This window comes from Neopelma chrysocephalum, unplaced genomic scaffold (assembly GCF_003984885.1).
Source record: "Neopelma chrysocephalum unplaced genomic scaffold, ASM398488v2 Primary Assembly neopelma1_103b, whole genome shotgun sequence".
In the NCBI taxonomy this organism is placed as follows: Eukaryota; Metazoa; Chordata; class Aves; order Passeriformes; family Pipridae; genus Neopelma; species Neopelma chrysocephalum.
The window spans coordinates 4,213,556-4,234,153 of record NW_020897767.1 but is presented as its reverse complement, the minus strand read 5'-3'; the positions used below and the strand labels follow the sequence as shown (position 1 = coordinate 4,234,153).

General features: G+C 39.0%; 1 protein-coding gene across 7 annotated transcripts in view; it reads left to right on the top strand.

Annotated features, from left to right (window-relative positions):
• The window catches only part of KYNU (kynureninase), a 58,900-nt gene extending 40,278 nt beyond the window's left edge, over positions 1-18,622 (top strand). For 6 of the 7 annotated variants that reach the window (XM_027695984.1, XM_027695981.1, XM_027695980.1 and 3 more), the window contains 4 exons: positions 11,856-11,908; positions 13,396-13,481; positions 17,105-17,335; positions 18,297-18,622. In XM_027695984.1, coding sequence (XP_027551785.1) covers positions 11,856-11,908; positions 13,396-13,481; positions 17,105-17,335; positions 18,297-18,449 — 523 coding nt within the window. In that variant the 3' untranslated portion in view covers positions 18,450-18,622. The remainder of the gene's footprint in view (positions 1-11,855; positions 11,909-13,395; positions 13,482-17,104; positions 17,336-18,296) is intronic. The other variant, XM_027695985.1, reaches the window with a different exon arrangement.
• The last annotated feature ends 1,976 nt before the right edge of the window (positions 18,623-20,598 follow it).

The window sequence follows — 20,598 nt, the reverse complement described above, 5'->3', positions numbered from 1 at the left end:
AATCTAGACCCATGATGGGCCTGCAGGGGTGTGTTCTCGGATTCACCAACTGCGTGGCAAATATCCAAGAGCATTTTTTAACTTTGGAGTGAGTCTCTGTGAGAAAAAAGAGAGAGAGGTTAATGTGCACTCACATCATCTATTCCTATTCTTATTCCTTCAGCTCTGCACATCCTTTTATGTGGCTCCCATGATTGTCTCCTTGTTCTCTGTCAAGCATTTTCTGTCTCTCTCCCTTCAAATCCTCCCTTGTAATTAAGCTGTATCTTCAAGCAATCTTGCTTCTTTTCTCATTATAAATAACCTTCTCATGCTTTCCTCCCTGAAGGTCTTCCCCTTTGTTTTGTCATCTTTGCCCTGGTTAGACTTTAAGGTGTTTTAGAGAGGAGCTGTAGGCCTCCTTGTTAACTCCTGGGACTGTGTAAAGGTGCTGTATGTGAACTCTGCATCATCTATAGGAGAGCTGGAGTGGGGGTGAAAGAAATATGCTGTTTTCATTCCCTGAGTGTGTGCTCCCATGCATGTCTCCTGGACCACGCTGATGGGACAAACGCTGCCTTGTGTGCTCTGCCATGACCCTTTCCCACTCCCAGCCCTGGAAATGGGAGGGAGGTGGCTGTGTTCCTTGTGGATGTGCTTTCCCATCTGCTGCCTCCAGCTTTTCTCATCAGATGGTGTAAGACACAATTGCTCAAACACATGAAAGGAACCAACAGGCTTAGCCTGATGGAAAGGTGAATGTAGCCTGGGGGCAACTCTTACATCCCCTTAACTAGCAAGGAAGAGATCCTGGGGCTCTCCTTGGAGTCTGGATGGCTGCTGTGATTTTTCTCCCCCCACTTCAAAGGCCCTGTATTGTTAGCTGCCTGTTCTTTGGGCCTCACTTCTCTGCTTTGAGACAGGTAGTATTGAAAGCACTTTGCCATGTCTTGATTTTTCCCAATAAGACAAAGCAGTGAGTTAATTTCCTTCCTGCTGAATGAACTCCCAGAAATTCAACACTCATGCTGGTGTCACACAGCTTTACGAAAATGGGGAAAAACCCTTCTGTGCCTGCTTTTTTAATAAGTCACAAAAAGAGGCATTATCTCTCCTCTTGTTCTTATCTATTCATCTGTACGTTTCTGTATCTACCTCACAGAACCTCTCTTTTTATGGAGGGAAAAGTTTATTTTCAACGAAGTACCTCAAGTAAATCTTCTGCTGTTTCCACTAAGAGCTCGCTTACCTCTGTGCAGAAATGTGCTGGAACTAATGCAATTTTCCATCTGGGATTTCCTACTAGATATTGACTCACTTTCAGCATTTTTCATTTTTCTACTTCAGAAAATTTTGGAACTTTCTATGAAGCTTTCCTCCTAGGATTCTCAGACAGAGCTGTAGTCTACACATGTCCGTTAAAAATGAGCTGCTCATGCTTTTGTATTAGTTCATTGGACCAGAGTGGGGAATTGTTTCTAATTTTTTCTTATAGACTGTGCTTCGAGATCACCGTGTGCCTTGAAATTGCTCTGAGCTGAAAGCACCAGCAATAGCCATTATGCTTTTGTGCCATTAATAGTTGCCTTTTTCTCTCCTCATTTCCTGTCCCCTGGAGAATATTCCTGTAAATGTCAGTTACAGGTTTACAGGTTCAGATGGGGTTTCCTGCCCAGCGTGTCTCCCAGAGCTATTCGTGTCCCTGTCCTGGCTGGATACCTCTCTGGCTTTAGTTGCAGCTCTGGGATCACACATCCAGCTCATATTGTGATTCATAGCACCAACCAGCACCTGATTCAAACCATAAGCATTTTTAAAGGTAATTGGAAGGTCATTGCCCAGGTTAAGGAAATAATTGTCTCATTATTTCTTGCAAAGTTGGTATACTGGGTGTGTGCACTGAGGATTATGTGTGTGTGTGTGTTTCATTTTTTTGCTTGGTTCACCACTTGTGCTTATTTGTTTCCACTTGTTCATGGAGCTTCTGGTCCTCCTACCCTCTCTTTCTCCTGGCCGAACCTTCATCTCTCCAGTCCTCAGCCAGAATAAGGTATCACCAAGGCAGACATCTTCACATTCACTTAAGAGTTGGAATGATGATCCCTGTGGGTCCCTTTCAACTCAGTATATTCTGTGATATTCTTTTTTTCCTTTGTCTCCCTCAGTCAAATCTATTTTATCTTCACCATTGCTTGGGCAAGCCAGATGAATTTTTTTTTGCCATCTCCCTTCTTGCAAAGTCCAGCAAAGCACATCCACAGCCTGCTGTCCTTTACTTCTTACCCATCTCCACACATCTTTGAATCAGGAGCTTCCCAGAGGCTTTCGTGACATATTTATTCTTTATTTTTGCCCATTTTCTCTAAGCCATCCTCCTTCTCACTTTTCATTTGTGAAATGCTTACTTTCACACCTCTTTTTTGCTGCTGGTAAATTTTTACTGTCACAGTGACTACTCCTTATTTTTCACTGAAGTCATTTTAGTGCTTGCTGGAAGTTCTTTCTTCCTGCCTTCCACTGTGAGGAAACTACAGAGCAACTGCAGCCATATAGTGCTCATCAAGTAGTTGAAGTGCAGTTTCCAGTGAAATGCTGGGAGGGACATGTATCCTTCTCTGATCCCTTTCCTTCTCCTAGTTTCTCAGTCAGCATGACATCAATTCGGTGATCTAATCCACCAGTGCAACTATTTTGGGGAAATTTTTGGTTCTTTCTCTCCCATGGTATGAAAAGCAGCAGCTCAAAGCAAAGAATTATGTATTAATCTCTTTAGCTATGTACAGATTATTGAACATAAAAGGTAATAATTCTCTACTATAATCTAGTTTTTCAGTATCCCTTTGTTTTCATTGACAGTTTTGAGTTGACTTTCTAGCAGCCCAGTGTGAGCAAATGCAGAGAGGTTTAGTCATTGTGGGTTGAAGGTCAATGTTGCAGGTACAGCTATTTTGTGATAGGAGAATAAGTCCATATAATTGTCCTTATTTAATGTTTTTTTCAGCTGCTTCTGCGGTGAGAGGAGCTTGGGGGCTCCTGAAACCAGTGTTGGACTTCATGTCAAAAGTGACATACATCGTACCTCAAACATTTGGCCTCGTGTCAAATCTATTTTACGGCCAAAAATAATGGTAGTTTAGGTGCTACTGAAAATTAGGGCAACTACAGCCCTGTAAAGAAAGGTTCCTAAGTCACATTTTTCTTATGTTTTCTAGCAGTGGATGAAATTTTATCTTTTTGGGGAGAGACTCTTTAAAATAACTCTGAAAGACTATTTCTGTTCTCCCTTAATTATTTCATGTCTTAGACTTCAACTGAAAAAGCTCCATTTGAGTTCTTTTCTCCTCAAGTATCCCTTAGTGTTAGTAAATGTTTTGTAACACAACTACTGGATTCTGTGGCAAATCTGCTGGCACTTGAAGCTTTGAATTCAATTAGTTCCAGCCACTGGCATTAAAAAACCCTAAAATCTAGTCTAATGCTGATTATTTCTTGTTTCAGGCAAAGAGCAGAGGTGATAACTTACATTTTAGCTAATAAGGATTCTAGTATGATAAGGGTCTTGCATTAATATTGTGATTACTCTATTAAAAACAACAAAGACCTGAGGAAGCCCAGCTTTCCAGAATTTAAAATTTTTGTGTTATAGTTCAGTCAGATGCATTTATTATTTAGAAATATATCTAGATATCTTCCCCTGGAAGATTCATTCAAGGGACTGTGGAGACTGTATAGTTCAGTAAATGCATCGTAGTAATCAAAACTATCCAAATCTCCTTTAAGTCAGAATTCACATTTAAAAGTAGCTCTAGGAGGGATTGTTGCTTTCACTTATTTAATTTAATCTATTTGAAACAGCCTAGAAAAAAAAATACTGATATCTTAAAGAATGTGTGAGTTTTTTTTATCACTATAATATAATCAAGAACTATTCAGTACTTTATAAAAATCACTGAGAACTTTATTAATATCTCTATGAGTAAATTGGCTCTCTGCTTGATTTTTAATTTCTGGTGTTAGGCAGAATATTCAATTTCCCCTTACTAAATGTGCGAACATACTGTTGGCTGAATTCCCCCTTTTCATATATCTGATATTTGGCCAGTGAAAGTGTTATATGAGCACTTTGCGATAATAGTTGTTCGTAAGCTGATTTAACAGTTTTTAATTCAACTTCATTAGCCTGAGGGGGTTTGTTTTTTTGTGAGATCTTTTCCTGGGATTTAATTTAGGCTCCCACTTTGTCTGCTGCTTGATCATACCTTTCTTTTGCCTGATCGTGGCGAATGAAATTATCATCCCTCATCCCAAGCGCCTTGGAGGTTTGGTGGAGAGCTCTGTGCGACTCCGAGGGGCCCTGATTGGATTGGCAGCATTGCAGCCATTCCTCTTCCCCATGCCCTGATCACAGCAACTTGTTTCCCTCTACAAAAGTGAACTCAATCTCCTTTTGTTTTGACCTGGAGGGGTAATATGGAGGGACGTGTTGAAAGTGGTGTATTCCCACTTGTGTCGAGCCTGAAAGACTAACAAGGTAAAAATCAATCCAAGAGGAGCTTGTGTACCCTCTGTCTTCAAGTACCTGTCAGCTGTAAATCACCTTGTGCTAGATTGACCAAAATGCCCAGGTTTTTCACCCAAGAGTCTCTCTAATTATGGCAAAAGTTGTGTTAAATCCCCCACCTCAATGAGTGATGCTCTGGGAGCTCAAAGCTGCCCAGCTACTCCTGGAAAAAGGAGGATTACTCAAATCTAGAGATTTCTTAATTTCATCCATTGCAGTCACATAGTTAAGTGCCATTGTTTAAATTATGAGACTGTTTTTCAGGATTTGGGTCTTTGCTGCTAAAACTTGCTGCTAGGCAGAAAGTGAATTTAGCTATTTTTTAACAAAGACAAGTCTCAAAATAGAGGAGAAAAAATTTTCTCCCTTTAGATGGCACTGGAAATGCAAGCCTCTTAACAGAAGAAAAATGTCATGCTATTAGCCTCTAATACAATCATATTACTTTGGTCCTTTGACAAAGTAAAGCCTCATTGATATTAAATATGAAAAGTTACTACTTTCACAGTAGCAACTTTTCATAAGGAGTTTTGATTTTTTCCACTGAGTTCTGAGACTGGCCCATTAATAATGTATGGCGCCTCTCACAAGTCACATATGCTTAATAATTAGGAAACATTTGTAATGAGTTGAAAAGGGTAAGGAAGGCAGCAGAGTGTGTGCAAGTCCAAAACTACAGAAGTCTGAGGCTAATAATTACCTGGGCTTCAAAAGCTTTTCAAATTCTAACAACAGATCCTACTTAAAATTAACAACAGGCACTGCACAGAAGAGAATAATGAAACAAGTCCAAGCTTACCATTTGGGATAAAGGATATCTAAATAGATATAAGGGAGGGGGAGAAAAGTCTTTAAATATAGCTTCTGGCAGTCTTGGAAAGGTTTTCTGAAGGAGACAGTGAGAGTTAGGTTTGAAATATTGCTAAAGTCTAACAGGGGTAGCTGCTAACTCCCTTAATCCCCCATGCAAATCCTAGCCCATATAGATATACACTATGGCATATATATATATATATACACACTCCATAACTCACAGCTCCATGGTATATGAACAATTTCCCCTACAGAGGGGGGGTTAGAATCTTTGAATTAGGGATTTTGGTGATGAAACTGGGAATTTCTTTCCAATTATTCTTTTTTTTTTTTTTGATTGCTAAACCTCCTCATCACGACGCCAAACCTGGTTTGAGGTGGTTTTTCTCCCTTCCAGTGGACTGTCAGAAGGGGAGCACTGGGTCAGAGCAGGACCCTACTCAGGTGCTCCACCTGTGGAGAGGATGGAGTTGGAACCGAATAACATTGTCCATCCACTTGGACCTCAGTTTTGTTACAGCACATGGAAAAATATTGTGGAATTATGCAGAAGGAATATAGATTTTTTTAATTTTTTTTTTCCTTATTGGAAATGCCAGTTAAGTGGCATAGAGCAAGAAAAATATTAAATTCTGAACCAATCAGAAACCTAACACTGGAAACAACTTTTGACACTTGGAGGATAATTTGGTGAAAGGCTGACAGAAGAGAAAAGAATCAAGTGGCATCAGCCTTTACCTCCAAATCCCCTTTCCTTATCCATATATAAAAAAATCCCATATAAGGTGCTTCAAATAAATCTTTTTCTCCATTCTTACATGGCCCTCATTACTAAATATGTGAAAACATTTTAATAAATTTATTCTTACCCCTCACAGCAGAGTTAGGGCAGTCCTGAATTTCTAGAGATTAGGGCTTGAGGCATAGAAAGACTAAATATTTCATCAATGATCAGACAAGTCTGTGATAGCAAAGAAAATTAAAACTTCTCCTCAAACTCCAGTCAGTGAGCCAAAAATATGCCATGCAAAGCAACGAGCAGGTTTTTCTGCTTTCTTGGTTGTTGTGTGTATGTGTCGTTCTTACTATTTATTCTGAATTTTGGCATTGAATCCAAAGGAACACAATCATGCTCATGCGCTTGCAGTAAAATTAATGCAATAAAAATTAAATTGAAACATATAAAAAATGCAATTAGAAAAAAACTGCAATAAAATTAATGCAGAGCTGAATGCAAGGACTGTGCTCCAGCTGTTGAGCCTGGGGATCAGGTCTCTGCTCAGAGTTTGCAGAGAGGTGTTTGAAAATCTGGGTGAGAGTAAGGTGGTTTTGAGAGGGTGTTAAACTGTTTTTATGAGTTTGGTTTCTGGGACTGACCTTTGTCTGAGTGCAGCAGCATTAGGAGATGTTCCTGCTCAGGACCTGAGTCTCAGATATTTTTTCTATCCATGTTTCACTGTGTGGAGCCCAGGACACTGGAGGAATGTACCTCAAGATCTGGAATCAAACTGTCAGTTGAGCTGAAGATCCACATGTGGATGTAAGGCATGTTAAGGAATATTTTTGGTCTTTGGGAGCTGACTGTACCAATTTTTTGGAAATTTTTTTTATTATTTTTGTCCTGGATTTTGAAACACGAAAGCTGGGCTTTGAATGTGGCACCAGTGATGTGGTACCACCATGTTCTCCTAGGCAGCAGGATGATGATCAACTGTGGTCAAATTGCCATGACTGAGGTCAGATGTAGTTTACTCCTAGCTCCAGGCTGGCTCCAGCCTCCAGTTATTCTGTGTTCTTTTGTAGTTTAATTTTAAGACCTCCTGGGTGTTTATTTAACACATTTCCTACTAATAGAGAGATATTTGACTCATTATTAACCTTTACCTTCTAAATTTGTGTCACACTGCACAGTGACTCTTGGTTGTCTGTTATAGCTCTTAAGGGTGTCAGGAGAAAAGGATGTTCTCTTCAACCAGTCAGTTGTGCCATAGACATATAGAACTCCAAGAAACTGAACTTAATGTTGTTTTTGGCCCTTTCATTCATTTTCCTGCACGAGGCTGCTTTTTCAGACATAACATAATATCGGCTTAGTTCTGTGTAATAAACTTTCCTAGTTCTGTGTAAATAAACTTTGGGAGCAGTGACAAATCTCATTAACTCCTCAAAGCTGATTCTTACTCATAGATAGAACAGTAGCATGAAAAAACAAACAAATCTTTGCCAATACATGGATGCTTTTGCAAAAGGAAAGAAATGTGTGAACGAAGAGCTTAGCAGCCACCCAGCAGTTACATCAGCTGCTTTGTGGACACAGTCTGCCCCAAAACTGCCTGGTTATGAGTTTGCTTAATCCATGGTTTCATAACCATAACATGCTTTGCTGGTATATGCTACTAATATAATCTAAATAATGACTATGAAATTTCTAGCTCACATTGTGACCTGATAACGGAGAGGAGACAAACTGTTCCATGCCTAGTGAAGCTGGCAAATGGAATATCAAGTATTACTAATTTCACACTGCATTCCTGTAGCTTTTCAATGTGCCTTCTCATGGACATGAAATTATTATCTCACACAATATAATGACAGGATACTTCCAGCACATTGCCCTGGATTGCAAAACTGGGCCACATTAATGGTATTTTCCTGTTTTCTGTATCACTACTCAAGAGTTTCTTTATTTTTTTTCCTTGCTGAGAAGGGAAATGAGACCCATGTTGCTTCAGGCTGTAAATTATAAATGAGTAGCATGATCATCTGTAACGTCGAAGCAAAGGTCAAAAGAATTTTTTTTGTATTTTTCCTGTGTTCTTTAACTGGATCTCCTTTGATGTTTACACTGCACATACATCATGACCATTATATCCTGCACTCCTGCATCATTAATGCAGCTACAAACGAGATGACTCAAGCTATGAACAACCAGTGCTTCAGTCTAATGCAGACAGATATGAAGGGGGAAAATGGGCTAAATAAAAATACTTATTGAAGGGATTGTTCCCTGGTGTAAATGGCCCTAAAGAGGACATGACTAAATGAGAGGTTACTGTTCCTTTTTGCAGTCATTTTCCGACCCGGCAAATCTTTGTTCACTGATTTGTAAAATAAGAGAATATTTTGATGTAAAAATAGGGAATTCGAAAACCTTTCAGCAATATTTCATTATATTCTTACCTTTTTCATGAAACTGAGCTGGTAACAGTTTGCTTTAAATTTTATGTGGCAAGTGTAAAAATTAGTTCTGTGCAAAGACCGGAAAGATGCAGAATTCTCTGGGAAAGGCTCAGTGTTATCAAACCATGAGGACATAGGCAAGGTTGGATGGGTCCCTGAGCAACCTGATCATGTGGAAGGTGTCCCTGCCTATGGCAGGGGGGTTGGTAAGATCTGATCTTTAAGGTCCCTTCCAACCCAAGCAAGTCTATGACCATGGGTTTAATTTCAGGCATAAATTAGAACAAGGAGTTATCTATTCTAAAAGTTATTTTCTTACAGAAGAACATGCACACCTTGCAGAAAAACCCACAGCTAATTCAGCATTAATTTGCTCTCCTTTTTGGCATGATTGCAAAGGATTTCATGTATGTTTTTGCTCGTGGATGGAGAGATGTTCACTGTGAAGGTGTTCCAGGAGCATCTCTGCTGAGCAGCTTTGGGAGGCTGCTGGAGGTATCTGGGACTGGGAGGAGGATGCTGCAACTACAAGTCATCCATCACTGGGATAGCAATTTTGATTAGTGCTGTGTTAAAACAAGGGCTCAGTTTGGATAAATCTGCATTTTTAAAATTATAGGGGAACATTTGCAAAATTAAACCCTTTTCTCTTTAAATCCTGATTTTTAACAGACTTCCCAGAATGGATTTTATCTACAGTGAAAAGCTCGTGACTCTAGAGACTCATTGTTAATGTGTTTAAGATGCTTTTAAACACAAGCACATCATATAAGGCTTTTCAGAGCTTTCCACACTATGATTTTTGCAAAAAAAAAAAAAAAGTTTTGGAATTCAAAATCAGTTTAGATCTTGTTGCCTTTGTTTTTTGAAAAAGGGATAGTTGAAAGGGTGACTGCAGTTCACTTTGCATGCAGAATAACAACTCTTTAATAAGAAATTTTACTGCAGTAACTTAATGTGCAGTTTTATTGCCTATTATTTTTAGTGAGCATTTATAAAGCGTTATGTTTGGGGTTTAACACCTTAGCTCTTCCCCATCATAACAGGTTGAAATTTGGCATAGCGGTGGCAACCTTCATTTCAAAATTTTCACAGAAAATTGTAAACAGCAAATTGCTATAATTTGTGAAGATTTTGTTAATTTCCACACTTTGAAGCCTGTCAGCTTAAATGTCAAATAACGTGACATCCATATGGACCATTAGATCAACGAGAGTGTAGGACCAGAGCTGCCTCAAAGTGCACATCCTGTAGTGACACCTCTGAAGTTCTAGAACAGCCAAAAAGAAAAAAAAATAAGAAGAGAAAAAGCAAATTGTCAAATTATGGTAGGAAAGGGCAAGACAGCTAAAACTGTCTTTAAAAAAATCCTTCATTCTGTCAGTTTGGAAAAGTTCTGAAATTTCAGTTTCCAAGTTGCAAACGTGGTGCTGCAGCAGAGACCTGGGTTTAAGCCAATTTCAGAATTAGCGAGTCTTGAGCATTCACAGTGCAACTAGAGTGCTTTTCATCAGGCTCGACCTGGGTCACAGTCTGATTGATATTTATTTTGTCTTTCACTTTAGGATGTGGTCTACAAAAAACTTAGAATTGTTTTCTCCTTGCTGCAGAGTAATAGTCCAAATGTTATCTTTCCCGTGGATTTTTTCTCTTTAAATCTCTTGGAATTCATGGAATGTGTGTGCCATTGACTTTAGTAGTATGTTGTAGTAACATAGAATATTCAGGATTTTCTCTACAATGTTGTCTATATATTATAGAGTTCGTATAAAATATCTGAAATATCTTTTATGATTCAAAGCATCAGTAACTGAGTCACTTGGGCACAGGCTGCATTACACTTTATTTGGGGTGTATTCATTTTGGCAATATAATATCTCACGTGAAATGAATGTATATTGCACTATTAATTTTCATGGGTCTTAGAATAATAAAAACATCATGCAGCAATAAAGAAAAAAACGTGCTTTTTCTGTATACACTCTGTTTGGATGCAGCTCAGAACCTTTCATAGAAGTAAACATAAAACCTGTGTTGTTATACAGAAATATGAAGTACTTTATTTTACACTCTGCAGTGTTCATATAACAAGTTTCTAACTTGAAAGTGGTCTTAATTCTGCAGAGCTAAGCTCTTTTAGGCAAACTGCAAAGTGTTCCTACTTTACTGAGGGGCCATGATTTTCTTTTCCCTATTTACTTCCAGGAATGCTGACCTACTCTGAATTTTACTTGTAGATTTTTTTACTATTACAACTTTTTAACACTTGCCAGGCTTAATGCCCAACAACTCTGCTGGCATAGGGAAAACTGAGCAAAACCTTGGAAGAAATGGTGTCCAATATGTCCAGTCCTGTAGAGCTTGGAAGTTCAGGAAAGAGTCTGCAATAGTGACTCCTTGATATTGTAATAGCATTGATACATGGGAAATCTCAAGTAGAACTGACAATATTAGTCACTGGTATTACTGTGGGCTGAGTTAAGAAGTAGAGAACCCAAGGGAGATGGAGACAGACTCCTTGATTTTGCAATATTGATTTTGTCTGCCGTGCCTTGGGCACTAGGTGATCCAGTGCATCCAGCTGCTTTGGAAAACTGTTAATAGCTATGTCCTTGAGTATATTTTTCAGTAAATGTGAGTTAATAATGTAGTGTCATCTTAATGTACAAGCTCAGGGAAATTATTTTCGAAAAAGTTGTTTGGGTTTTTTTCTGGGCATAACCTTAAAAAAAGGAATATTGGATTAAATTGGATTGACTTTTATTTTAAAGAATTTTTTTTTTAATAAGGTCAATTCAGGAGAAGAAAAGTGTGTGCAGAATTCACATTGAAGTCTCACAGTAAAGACAAGACAATGCCCACACAATCCTTATTCTGAGGTCCTGTTGTCTGCCTGCTATTCATTACAAAGTCCTCTTCTTGGTGAAACTAAGTCAGATTTCATAACACCTTTTAGCTTTCAATATTCATTAAAATAAATTTAAGGGTGAGGGTTGAATTTAATGCCTTGGGAGAAAACAGTGGAAGTATTTCCATTCTATTTTTTGTTTTGTGAAATGATTTCAGAGAAAATGGATATTGTTAAAAATCAATAGCTAATTGAAAGATGTGGTGTGTTTTATCATTAGTAGTAAAAGAGAAATTTCCAAATAGCAAGTTTTTAGTACCATTTCTTTATAGAATTTATTGCATTTTAATGTCATTGTTAAAAATAAAATGTATTATTGGAAATGTTAATTTTATACTGCTGTTAGCTCTCAAATTAAATTAGAAGATATTATACCAAGATTTCTATTAATTTACTTTCTTTGTAAAATCTTAGGCTAATCGGCTGGTGGGGTCACGACTTCAAAACAAGATTCCTCATGGAAAACAGTATGTACTTTTACACTTCCAATTTTACCTTATTTGGTGTATTTATATCTAACCAGCTCCACTTTTGTAGTAGCTTAAGGAGAAAAGACAGAACTTCACATTTCCTCACTTATGTTAAAGGCATTAAGCTAAACTCACCCAAAACATGTAATGCAATGGAGTTAACAAAATAAATGTTGGAATAAATTTATTTGTGGGCATATGGGTCTGACTGTCTGCTTCTAGACATTTTGCTGAAATACCTTCAAAATGCAGATATAGAATATGGATGAAACTTTCAAAGTATCTCAGTGAATTAAATTCGTAAGTCCCCGAGGAGCAAGGATCTGCTATCATTCACTTGGGTAATATCTTACTTCAGGATTAGTTCCACTGGAATTAAGGAGAAATCACATAAATAAAGGTAAGGCAACCTGACATAAGTCATGAAATACCACTAAGGTTTCAGCATCTCCAGATTTCTTGCACTGGGGGAGGACGGGTTATAAGGCAAAACCTGCCCTGAAATAGTCAAGTATTTATTGTCCCAATACAAAATGAGGACTCCTTTCCAAATCTGACAGCTAGACTGCTCAGCTCCAGTTTAAAGTATGGCAGAGAGAATATCCTGGGGGTTCAGGATGAGAAAGGAGCTTTTTGGTTTGATTGGTTGTTTCGTTTTTAATATATTTTTAATTTTCTGTGGCAGTGCCTGTTGATGTGGCTTTGGCTGGAGAACACCTCCCTAATAGCCTCAGTCTGCTTTTTGTTTTCTGACCAAATGCAAGAGAGTGGCACTATGGAAAGCCAGCAGGAGACACAAATTGCCTTGAAACACTGTTAGAAGGAAGAAAACGTTGTTTATTCATTTCCATGAGCAGTTTGTAGGGGAGAAGTTGGGCATTATAAAATTAGCCAGTCTGCTGTGCGCAAAGAGCGTCTCTTCCGCCGCATCCTCTTGCTCTGGTGCTGGAGCATGAAATATAGACGGTGACACGGAACTTACAGCGAGGCTTTTGTAGATTTATTAAACAGATTTCGCGAAAATTTCACAGCCCAAAGTCTGGGCAACTTCCCTACGTGGCCTGAAGCTACACTTAGCTGCATATGCAGCCTCCCATGTGTCTCGTCAGTTTAATAAAGTTAAGGAACGTGATTCCCGGCTCCGCGTGAGCGGCGCCTCTGCTGACTTGGAATTTCTCTGCTTTGTGCCAGCATTAAAAGAGATTCAAGTGTAAAGGTGGTTTTAACACACACCATTTAAACAAATTAATTGCAGTCCTCTGGTTCCCATGAAGCCGCTAATGAGGTCTTCTGCTGGATAAAATTGGGCTTTTCTCAAAGTTAAAAGTATTAGCTGGGAATAGATTACTATTTGCTTTTAATGACCGATTCCTACAGGCCACATTAGGGAAATATTTTATTGCGTGAGGACAGACTTCAAGATAAGGTCCAATCCATTAAAAGGAAGAAATCAAAAACACTAATATAAGTTATTCATTTTCCAGAATTACAACTAAGTGAAGGAATTAATGGATTTCGGTTATCAAATCCTCCAATTTTACTGGTCTGTGCTCTGCACGCCAGTTTAGAGGTAAGTAATTGCTTTACTTTGAGCTTCAATTTAAGAGTATAAAAATGTTTAATGAATGTTACATGTATTATTGCTGTCTGCCTCAAAGAAATCTTCAGCATAGTTAAAATTGAAGGGGGGAGGTAATGAAAAGCAAACAAAATAACCCCACAACCCTGAGACACCAAGGCCTGTAATGAATATACTCATCCCTTCACTGTTCTCACAGACTTTGCTGTTGGACCCACTGACTACTCTGGGCTTTTCCCACTTAAATTTAGGGACTCAGTACGAACAGCAGCACTGTCCCATAGAGATATTCAGGTTTGCTTCAGTGGAACTCACACAAAGGATGCTGTCCAAGATCTTCCTAAAAAGGAATCACATAACTCTGAAAAGTTGCATCCAGAGTTGCTTTTACATATACTTCCTGAGCAAAGCATACTTAATGCCTTTATGAAAGAAGTGGGTGTCCTGAAGTCTACACTGAACCAGTGGCTTAGGGAACCTGTCCTCTGCTGTTGTCCCTTTGGGTACAAACAGAAAAGACAGAAGCTGTCTGTGAATGCTTCCTAAAGGGGAGTTTATGTGTGGCATAGCTCCAGAATGTTTTTTCTTTCATCTCTTCATTTGTTTTCTGGTGGCCAAAGGAGCAGAGCCCCATCTCTGTCCTATCTCTGTACAAATTATGGAGACCGTGGCATTGGGAAGGGCAGTTCTGCCACACAAAGATAATCCCTTCTTTCTGTAAAGGTGTGATCTGTGTGCTGAAAGCCTGTGGTCCACTTTGGAGAGCACAATTCATCCCTGTTTGAAGGCATGGAATTGTACTCCCAACACCTTACATAGTGGTGTGTTTCATATCGAGATGTATCAGCATTTCCCTTACGGATGGTTCACCCCTGAAATCAGGACTCTGGGTCTTTGTGTCTGAAAAAGATGGTTTTACTCAGATTAACCAACTATATGCTAAATATTCTACTATATTAAATTATCCCTAAGCTGCTTTTCAAGCCAGCCTTTGGTGAGCAAGTTTTTGTCACCAGCAGAAATGGGTGAAATATATTTCTGCTTAGCATTCCATTAATATTAGTGGAACAGCAAAGCTGATGCTGGAACAAAGAACAGTGTCCATGCACTGGATGTCTCTCTTCTTTATTTACTGAAAAAACAGTATCTTAAGCAAACAAAGTCAGAAAATTGCCAGTTATGTTCTCTTCATCTTACATGCAATGCTGAAGGACTGCAAAGGGCACAGCAATGCTTCTTGTTCCGCCTGACAATTTGTTTTGTTAGTCCTTAAATATCCAATATATTGTTTTAAACTTTATATGACCTTTGAGATAAGCTGAAAGCTATTCTGCTATGACCCAGATTGTCAGTGTTCTGGTTTGTGTGGGCTGGTGTCATTTAGCCCACTGCAGGGAGCCTCGAACAATGAGGGTTGAGCAGTTTCCATCGCCTCCCCTTTCCATGCCCACATTACCTTTTGGCACAGCCAGGATTTCCCAGTGCTAATTGCTCTAATACAGTGGGAAACAAAATAGTTTTCATGTCTGGCAAGAGATGGCTAGTGAAATTGCATGCCACCTTCACTGGGACACATTAAGCAGAAGGCAGTGTTTCCAATGGAAACAATGAAAACTGCAAGTGTTAATGGATGTTATTCCTCAATAATGCTTAAAGTGACTGTTATGGCAGTAGCTGCTCCCTGTTACGGAAAAAAGGGGAGCGCTCTACAGCCACATTTAAAAGACCTTTTTCAAAAAATTTCACCCAGGAGACCAAATATTCCTTGCTCAAAGCCTGTGGAAACAGATTTTTGCATGCAGCCTGAGGAGATCCATCCTTCATACTGCTGCAAATCCTGGAGGAATAGGAGTCAGGTCTCTGTTTTCCCTCTGTTATGTGCTGAACAGTGCTGTGTGTTTTCTGTCTGCCTGGGTGGTGAGGGAAGCACCTCTAGGTTTTTGTTGACCTGTGCAAGTGCTGAGTGCTGGTGGCTCTGGTCCCTGTCACGTCCATTTCCTTGCAAATTCTGTCTTACAGCATCCATATTCCATTTCACAGAAAACACATGCAGGGGCTTTTGGTTTTGTGCAGCATCTAGTGGTTATGAAAGCATCAGGGAGTGAGACTTGGGATATTCTACAAAAGAATGATTTCCAGATGCTGTTGGAAAGCAGAGTTTGTTGTATTTTGAGTGGGATTTCTCAGGTACCTCTCTAAGCGCTCTTCCAGGTTATAAGTAATCTTAAAATTGTTACTCCTCTAATCTGGAAAAGTGACTTCTTGAGAGTGAAGATCATGGATTTTCATCCATGATATCTGCCTTGCCTCTGATTTTCCAGCTGCAGTTGGTGGAGGGATAACTGTCCACGAGAAGCAATATTGCATTGATGTGCCAGGATGTGATTTGAAGTGGCTGTTGGGCACTTGCATATCTATGTCTTGTCATTTTTCCCTGAAACTACTTCCATGGGAAGAAGAAAAGAGAGGATTTGAGGAAGGCATGGGTAGATTGTTTCTAAGGTCACCTATTCCATTATCCCCTGTAACTGAGCCTTTCTAGAGCAAAAGCAGAAGCTGTCTTGTCTTTTGCTCCCAAACTCCTCTGTCGCATTGTTCTTGTTTGGGTGGCAAAATAGCACTGCCATTTTTGGGCAGTAATTTTTGCAGGTCTCATGATATTTTGAGTTTCTGAAACTCACCAGTTCTTGCAGCTGTGTCAGAGCACAGAGTTATTAAACAAGAATTTAGTGAATATTTTTTCTTCATGTGAACTAGAGGGAGAGCCTGTACAGGACTTAAAGCAGTAAAGCCAGTATGTTAGTAGAAATTTTGAGCTTTCAAAGGAAAGAATTTGTAGACCAGTCATGATGTTTCAGTCTCAGCCCTTGGATTTTGTTAGTAGAATCATAGAATCATTTACTTTGGAAAAGACCTCTAAGATCATCGAGTCCAGCCTTTAACTCAGCACTGCCAGGTCCACCACTAAACCACGTCCTCAAGTGCTACATCTATGTGTCTTTTGAACACTTCCAGGGACAGTAATTCCACCACTTCCCTGGACAGCCTGTTCCAGTGCTCAAGAACACTTTGAGTGAAGAAATTTTTCCTAATATCCGACCTAAATCTCCCCTGGTGCACCTTGAGGCCATTTCCTCTTTTCCTATCACTTGTTACCTGGGAGAAGGGACTGATGCACACCTGGCTACACCCTCCTGTCAGGCAGTTGTGGAGAGCGAGAAGGTTTGTACTAGAGGTACATACATGGAAAAACCTTCATGTGATTTTGAGTTTCGTGCAGCAGTGTAGAATCTACAGAGAATTTATGAATCCTCTTCAGATATGCAGATGAATGCTCTCTTAGCAAACTGGTTTTGTGTGCAAGTTCAGTTATGCAGGGATAGATGTGTATGAAAACTTTTAACAGCAGACACAAATGTCTTTCATTATCTAAAGCATAACATTATCTTATGTTTTTAAAAGCCCAGCTCTACCATGTTTATGTATAATGTGATATTACTGCTGGATTCCAGTGATAATGTATGGAGAAATGTGCCACCCTTTTAGTCTTCTTTATTTCCTTTTCTTTTCCTATAGCAACACATTCTCATTCCAGTGATTTCAAATCTTTATAGGTTTTTAGTCAAACTACGATGAAGGCATTGAGAAGGAAATCCATTCTACTCACCGGTTACTTGGAATATCTGATAAAACATTACTACAGTGAGGATAAAACAAACCCAGAGAAACCCTTTGTAAAAATTATCACACCATCTCGGATTGAGGAAAGAGGATGCCAACTCACTCTATCGTTTTCCCTTCCAATCAAATCTGTGTTTAAAGAGCTGGAGAAGAGAGGAGTAGCAGTGAGTAAATCAAACTTCATCTTCTCATGCACTGTTTTGTGAGCCTATACCATAACAAAGTGATAATTTTATTTTATTTAAATATAGTCTCATATAAGAGAAAAAAAAACACTAGGACTGATGAAAATTTCTTACATCTTCAATCTTTAATTGTGCACTCAGAAAAAGAAACCACTGAATGGCACTGCCACGTAATGGAATGATTACCATGGAGCACTTCTCCAAAAGAATATAAGTTAAATTTAAGGCCGTACATTGGGTGATTTAGATGTGCTGGAAGGTGAGGCTGATAGTGTAATGCCACATAAATGAGACATCAGTTTTATTTCTACTGGTGACTTATCTCCCCAAAGGGCAACTCTTCTAGGCTAAGTGTGCTGCTGTTTTGGTGCTGCCAGGGAATTCCAGGAACTGCTGCTTTTAAGAGGGCACGAGGCCTCACACTGTTGGCTTGTCTTTGCAATGCAGTAATATGTTTCAAATATGAGGGATTATTATATTCAGGAAAAATGTTCAAATTCACAGAGAGAGGGGAAAAAAAATACTGCAAGCCTTGTGATATTAGTTGTACCTGTAGTACAACACACTCTATCCTACTGGAATGTGGTTTTTTTGTGGTGTTTTTTTTGTCACCCTTGTGCCTCGTCAACTGTAGGTTGTTAGAGGCACTAAGGTGAATTCTGGGCATACACAGCTGGTTTGGAGCCCTAAGTAGCACTTCTAAAGTCCTGCCCATCTTGAGCTTTGCATCCTGTTTTAGGCAACGCATTACTCTTTTCACCATGTTTTTCACAATGATGCTGCTCACCGTAGTTCTTTGAGGATCCGAAGGTATTTACATGCGTCTCCTTGTCAGTCCAGTCATCCTTCCTTGAAGACAAGTATGGCATTTGAAAACACAGTCTGACAGATAAACATGAAGTGACCTGAATTTACTGAATGTTCCCCCTCTGTTTTGCAGTGTGACATGCGAGAACCAAATGCTCTCCGCGTTGCCCCAGTTCCTCTCTACAATTCTTTCCGTGATGTGCACAGATTTATTGAAATCCTGGGATCTGCAATTACATCTTCAAAACAAACAGCAAATAATACTGCACTATCTGCTTCTTATTGATGGCTCAGCTGTATCTTTTAATCTCTTTCTGACCAAGATGCATTTATTCTGCCGAGCGATTCTTTGCTTCGAGTAGACCGAGCTATATCCCATGCAATTTGCAAAAAAATGACTGTGCTTGAATAGTTATTTACAACAGGCATAGTTTTATTAAAGCTCATATTTCCACTCTGCTTTGACTTTGACTCCATGAATTAGTATGCTTTGTATATTTTAATGGGGCTTTTCTTAAACATTTTATGTAGTTTTATTACATTAGCTTTGAGAAGCACGGCAGAATTGCTATCAAGTAGAACAGGAATGAAAAAAAAAACCCTTCTTTATTATAAAAATGATACATAATAAAATGTGGAAAGTAGACAAATCACCAACTGCTAAAAGATACAGTCCAATTTACATTTTTAATTTAGTAATTCTATTTAAAGCACAGGGTATACTTGAAAAGTAAAAGTTGAACAATTAGTTGTTTCGAAACTTTTAACTGCTGCACACTAAATCTTTCAAAGGGCTCAATATTTTGAAATTCTGGTTTTATTAATCATTTAATTGTAAAATTAATTGACACTGCAGATACATTTTTTGGTGTGATACAGTTGGCTAAACCAAAGCAGTTGATCTTTCTAGGTAGTCATCTTGGGGACAATGGGCTTGAGAAAGCTGACAACAGTTGTAGATTCGTGTAAAGCAGCGTGAAGGGCTCTATGAACACTCCCTGCAGTTTTAACAAGATTTAATTTGGATTAGGCAAAATGAACTCTGAACCCTTTTAGCAGCAGCAAAATGTCTCATTGTTAACTTACTGTGTGGCATGAATTTTTGCAGAGATTTGCACCAGGCAGCTAAAAGCAATGTAGAAAAACTGCTTATATTTCACCAACACATTATCCAAGTTGTTTCAAGACATAAATAACATCTGGGCGTAATTGGCAACTAAGCCCCTCTAACCCTGTACTATTCACATGCCCTTTTTCAAGAATCAACTGGAACTTTCTCTCTAATGATATTCAATATGTCTGATTTTTGGTATGACACACTTTTAGAAAATTACTTCTGATTGTACTTTCACTACCTGAATGGGGCCTACAAGAAAGTTGGGAACAAACTTGTCATCAGGGCCTGATGTGATGGGACAAGAGGTGATGGTTTTAAACTGAAGGGGACTCAAAAGAACTATTTTACAATGAGGATGGTAAAACACTGGAACAGGTTGCCCAGAGCTGGTGGATGCCACATCCCTGGGTACATTTAAGGCCAGGTTGGTTGGGGCTCTGAGCAACCTGATCTAGGTGAAGATATTCCTGCCCATGGCAGGGAGGTTAGAATAGATGACCTTTAAAAGGTCCCTTCCGAACCAAACTTCTCTAGGATTCTATTATATTTCCTTTTATTCTACTTCAGGGGTGAGAAGGGATTTGGGGGGGTGATGAAGACTACTCCATTTTGGCTTATAATATTTTTGTTACTTGAAATTGTCACATTCTTAGAGCATCTCCAGCATCTCCTGGGTTTCCTGCAGGGAAACCCAAGGGCCTTCATCTGTGCTTTAAATGTCCCCAAAGATGTGTAATTTTAAAACCCTTGCTGCAGTTACACCTATTTAATTGGTTATAACGTGTAGGGGAAAGCTGAAAGAACTGCAAATAAAGCATTTGTTGGTGGTTTTAGTACTTGTAAAGAGTAAGAAAAGATTCTTAAACTAGAATATTGTTATAAAGAATAGCACAGGAGTGTTAATCAGTTGGAAAGCTCTGTCTCAAGATGTTTTGATTACGTTGACATCATTGTTCTTTAGCTCAGCTGAGACTGGATGATTGTGTTGCAGCCCAGGTATCTGTGTTTTCATGGGTTTATTTTTATGCTTGCACCTGCAGCTCAGCTGCTTTATCTGTCAAGTGACACGATCCTAGAAAATGACTGTTCTCCATAAAGCAACTCTTGCTGAAAAAAAGCACTGAACATAAAACTCTGATGGTCCAAAGTGTTGGAAAGGGTTTTAATTCAGTGTCAGTGCCTTTGAAGCGCTTGAGCTGCTGCACAGCTCTGGCTGACAGTCACTTATGTCTTCCCTATAAAGTTAGGCAAGGTTAATATAAATCCAGATATAGGATGGATCTAGGTCATGCTGTAAAATATCTTGTTCTGTTATCAG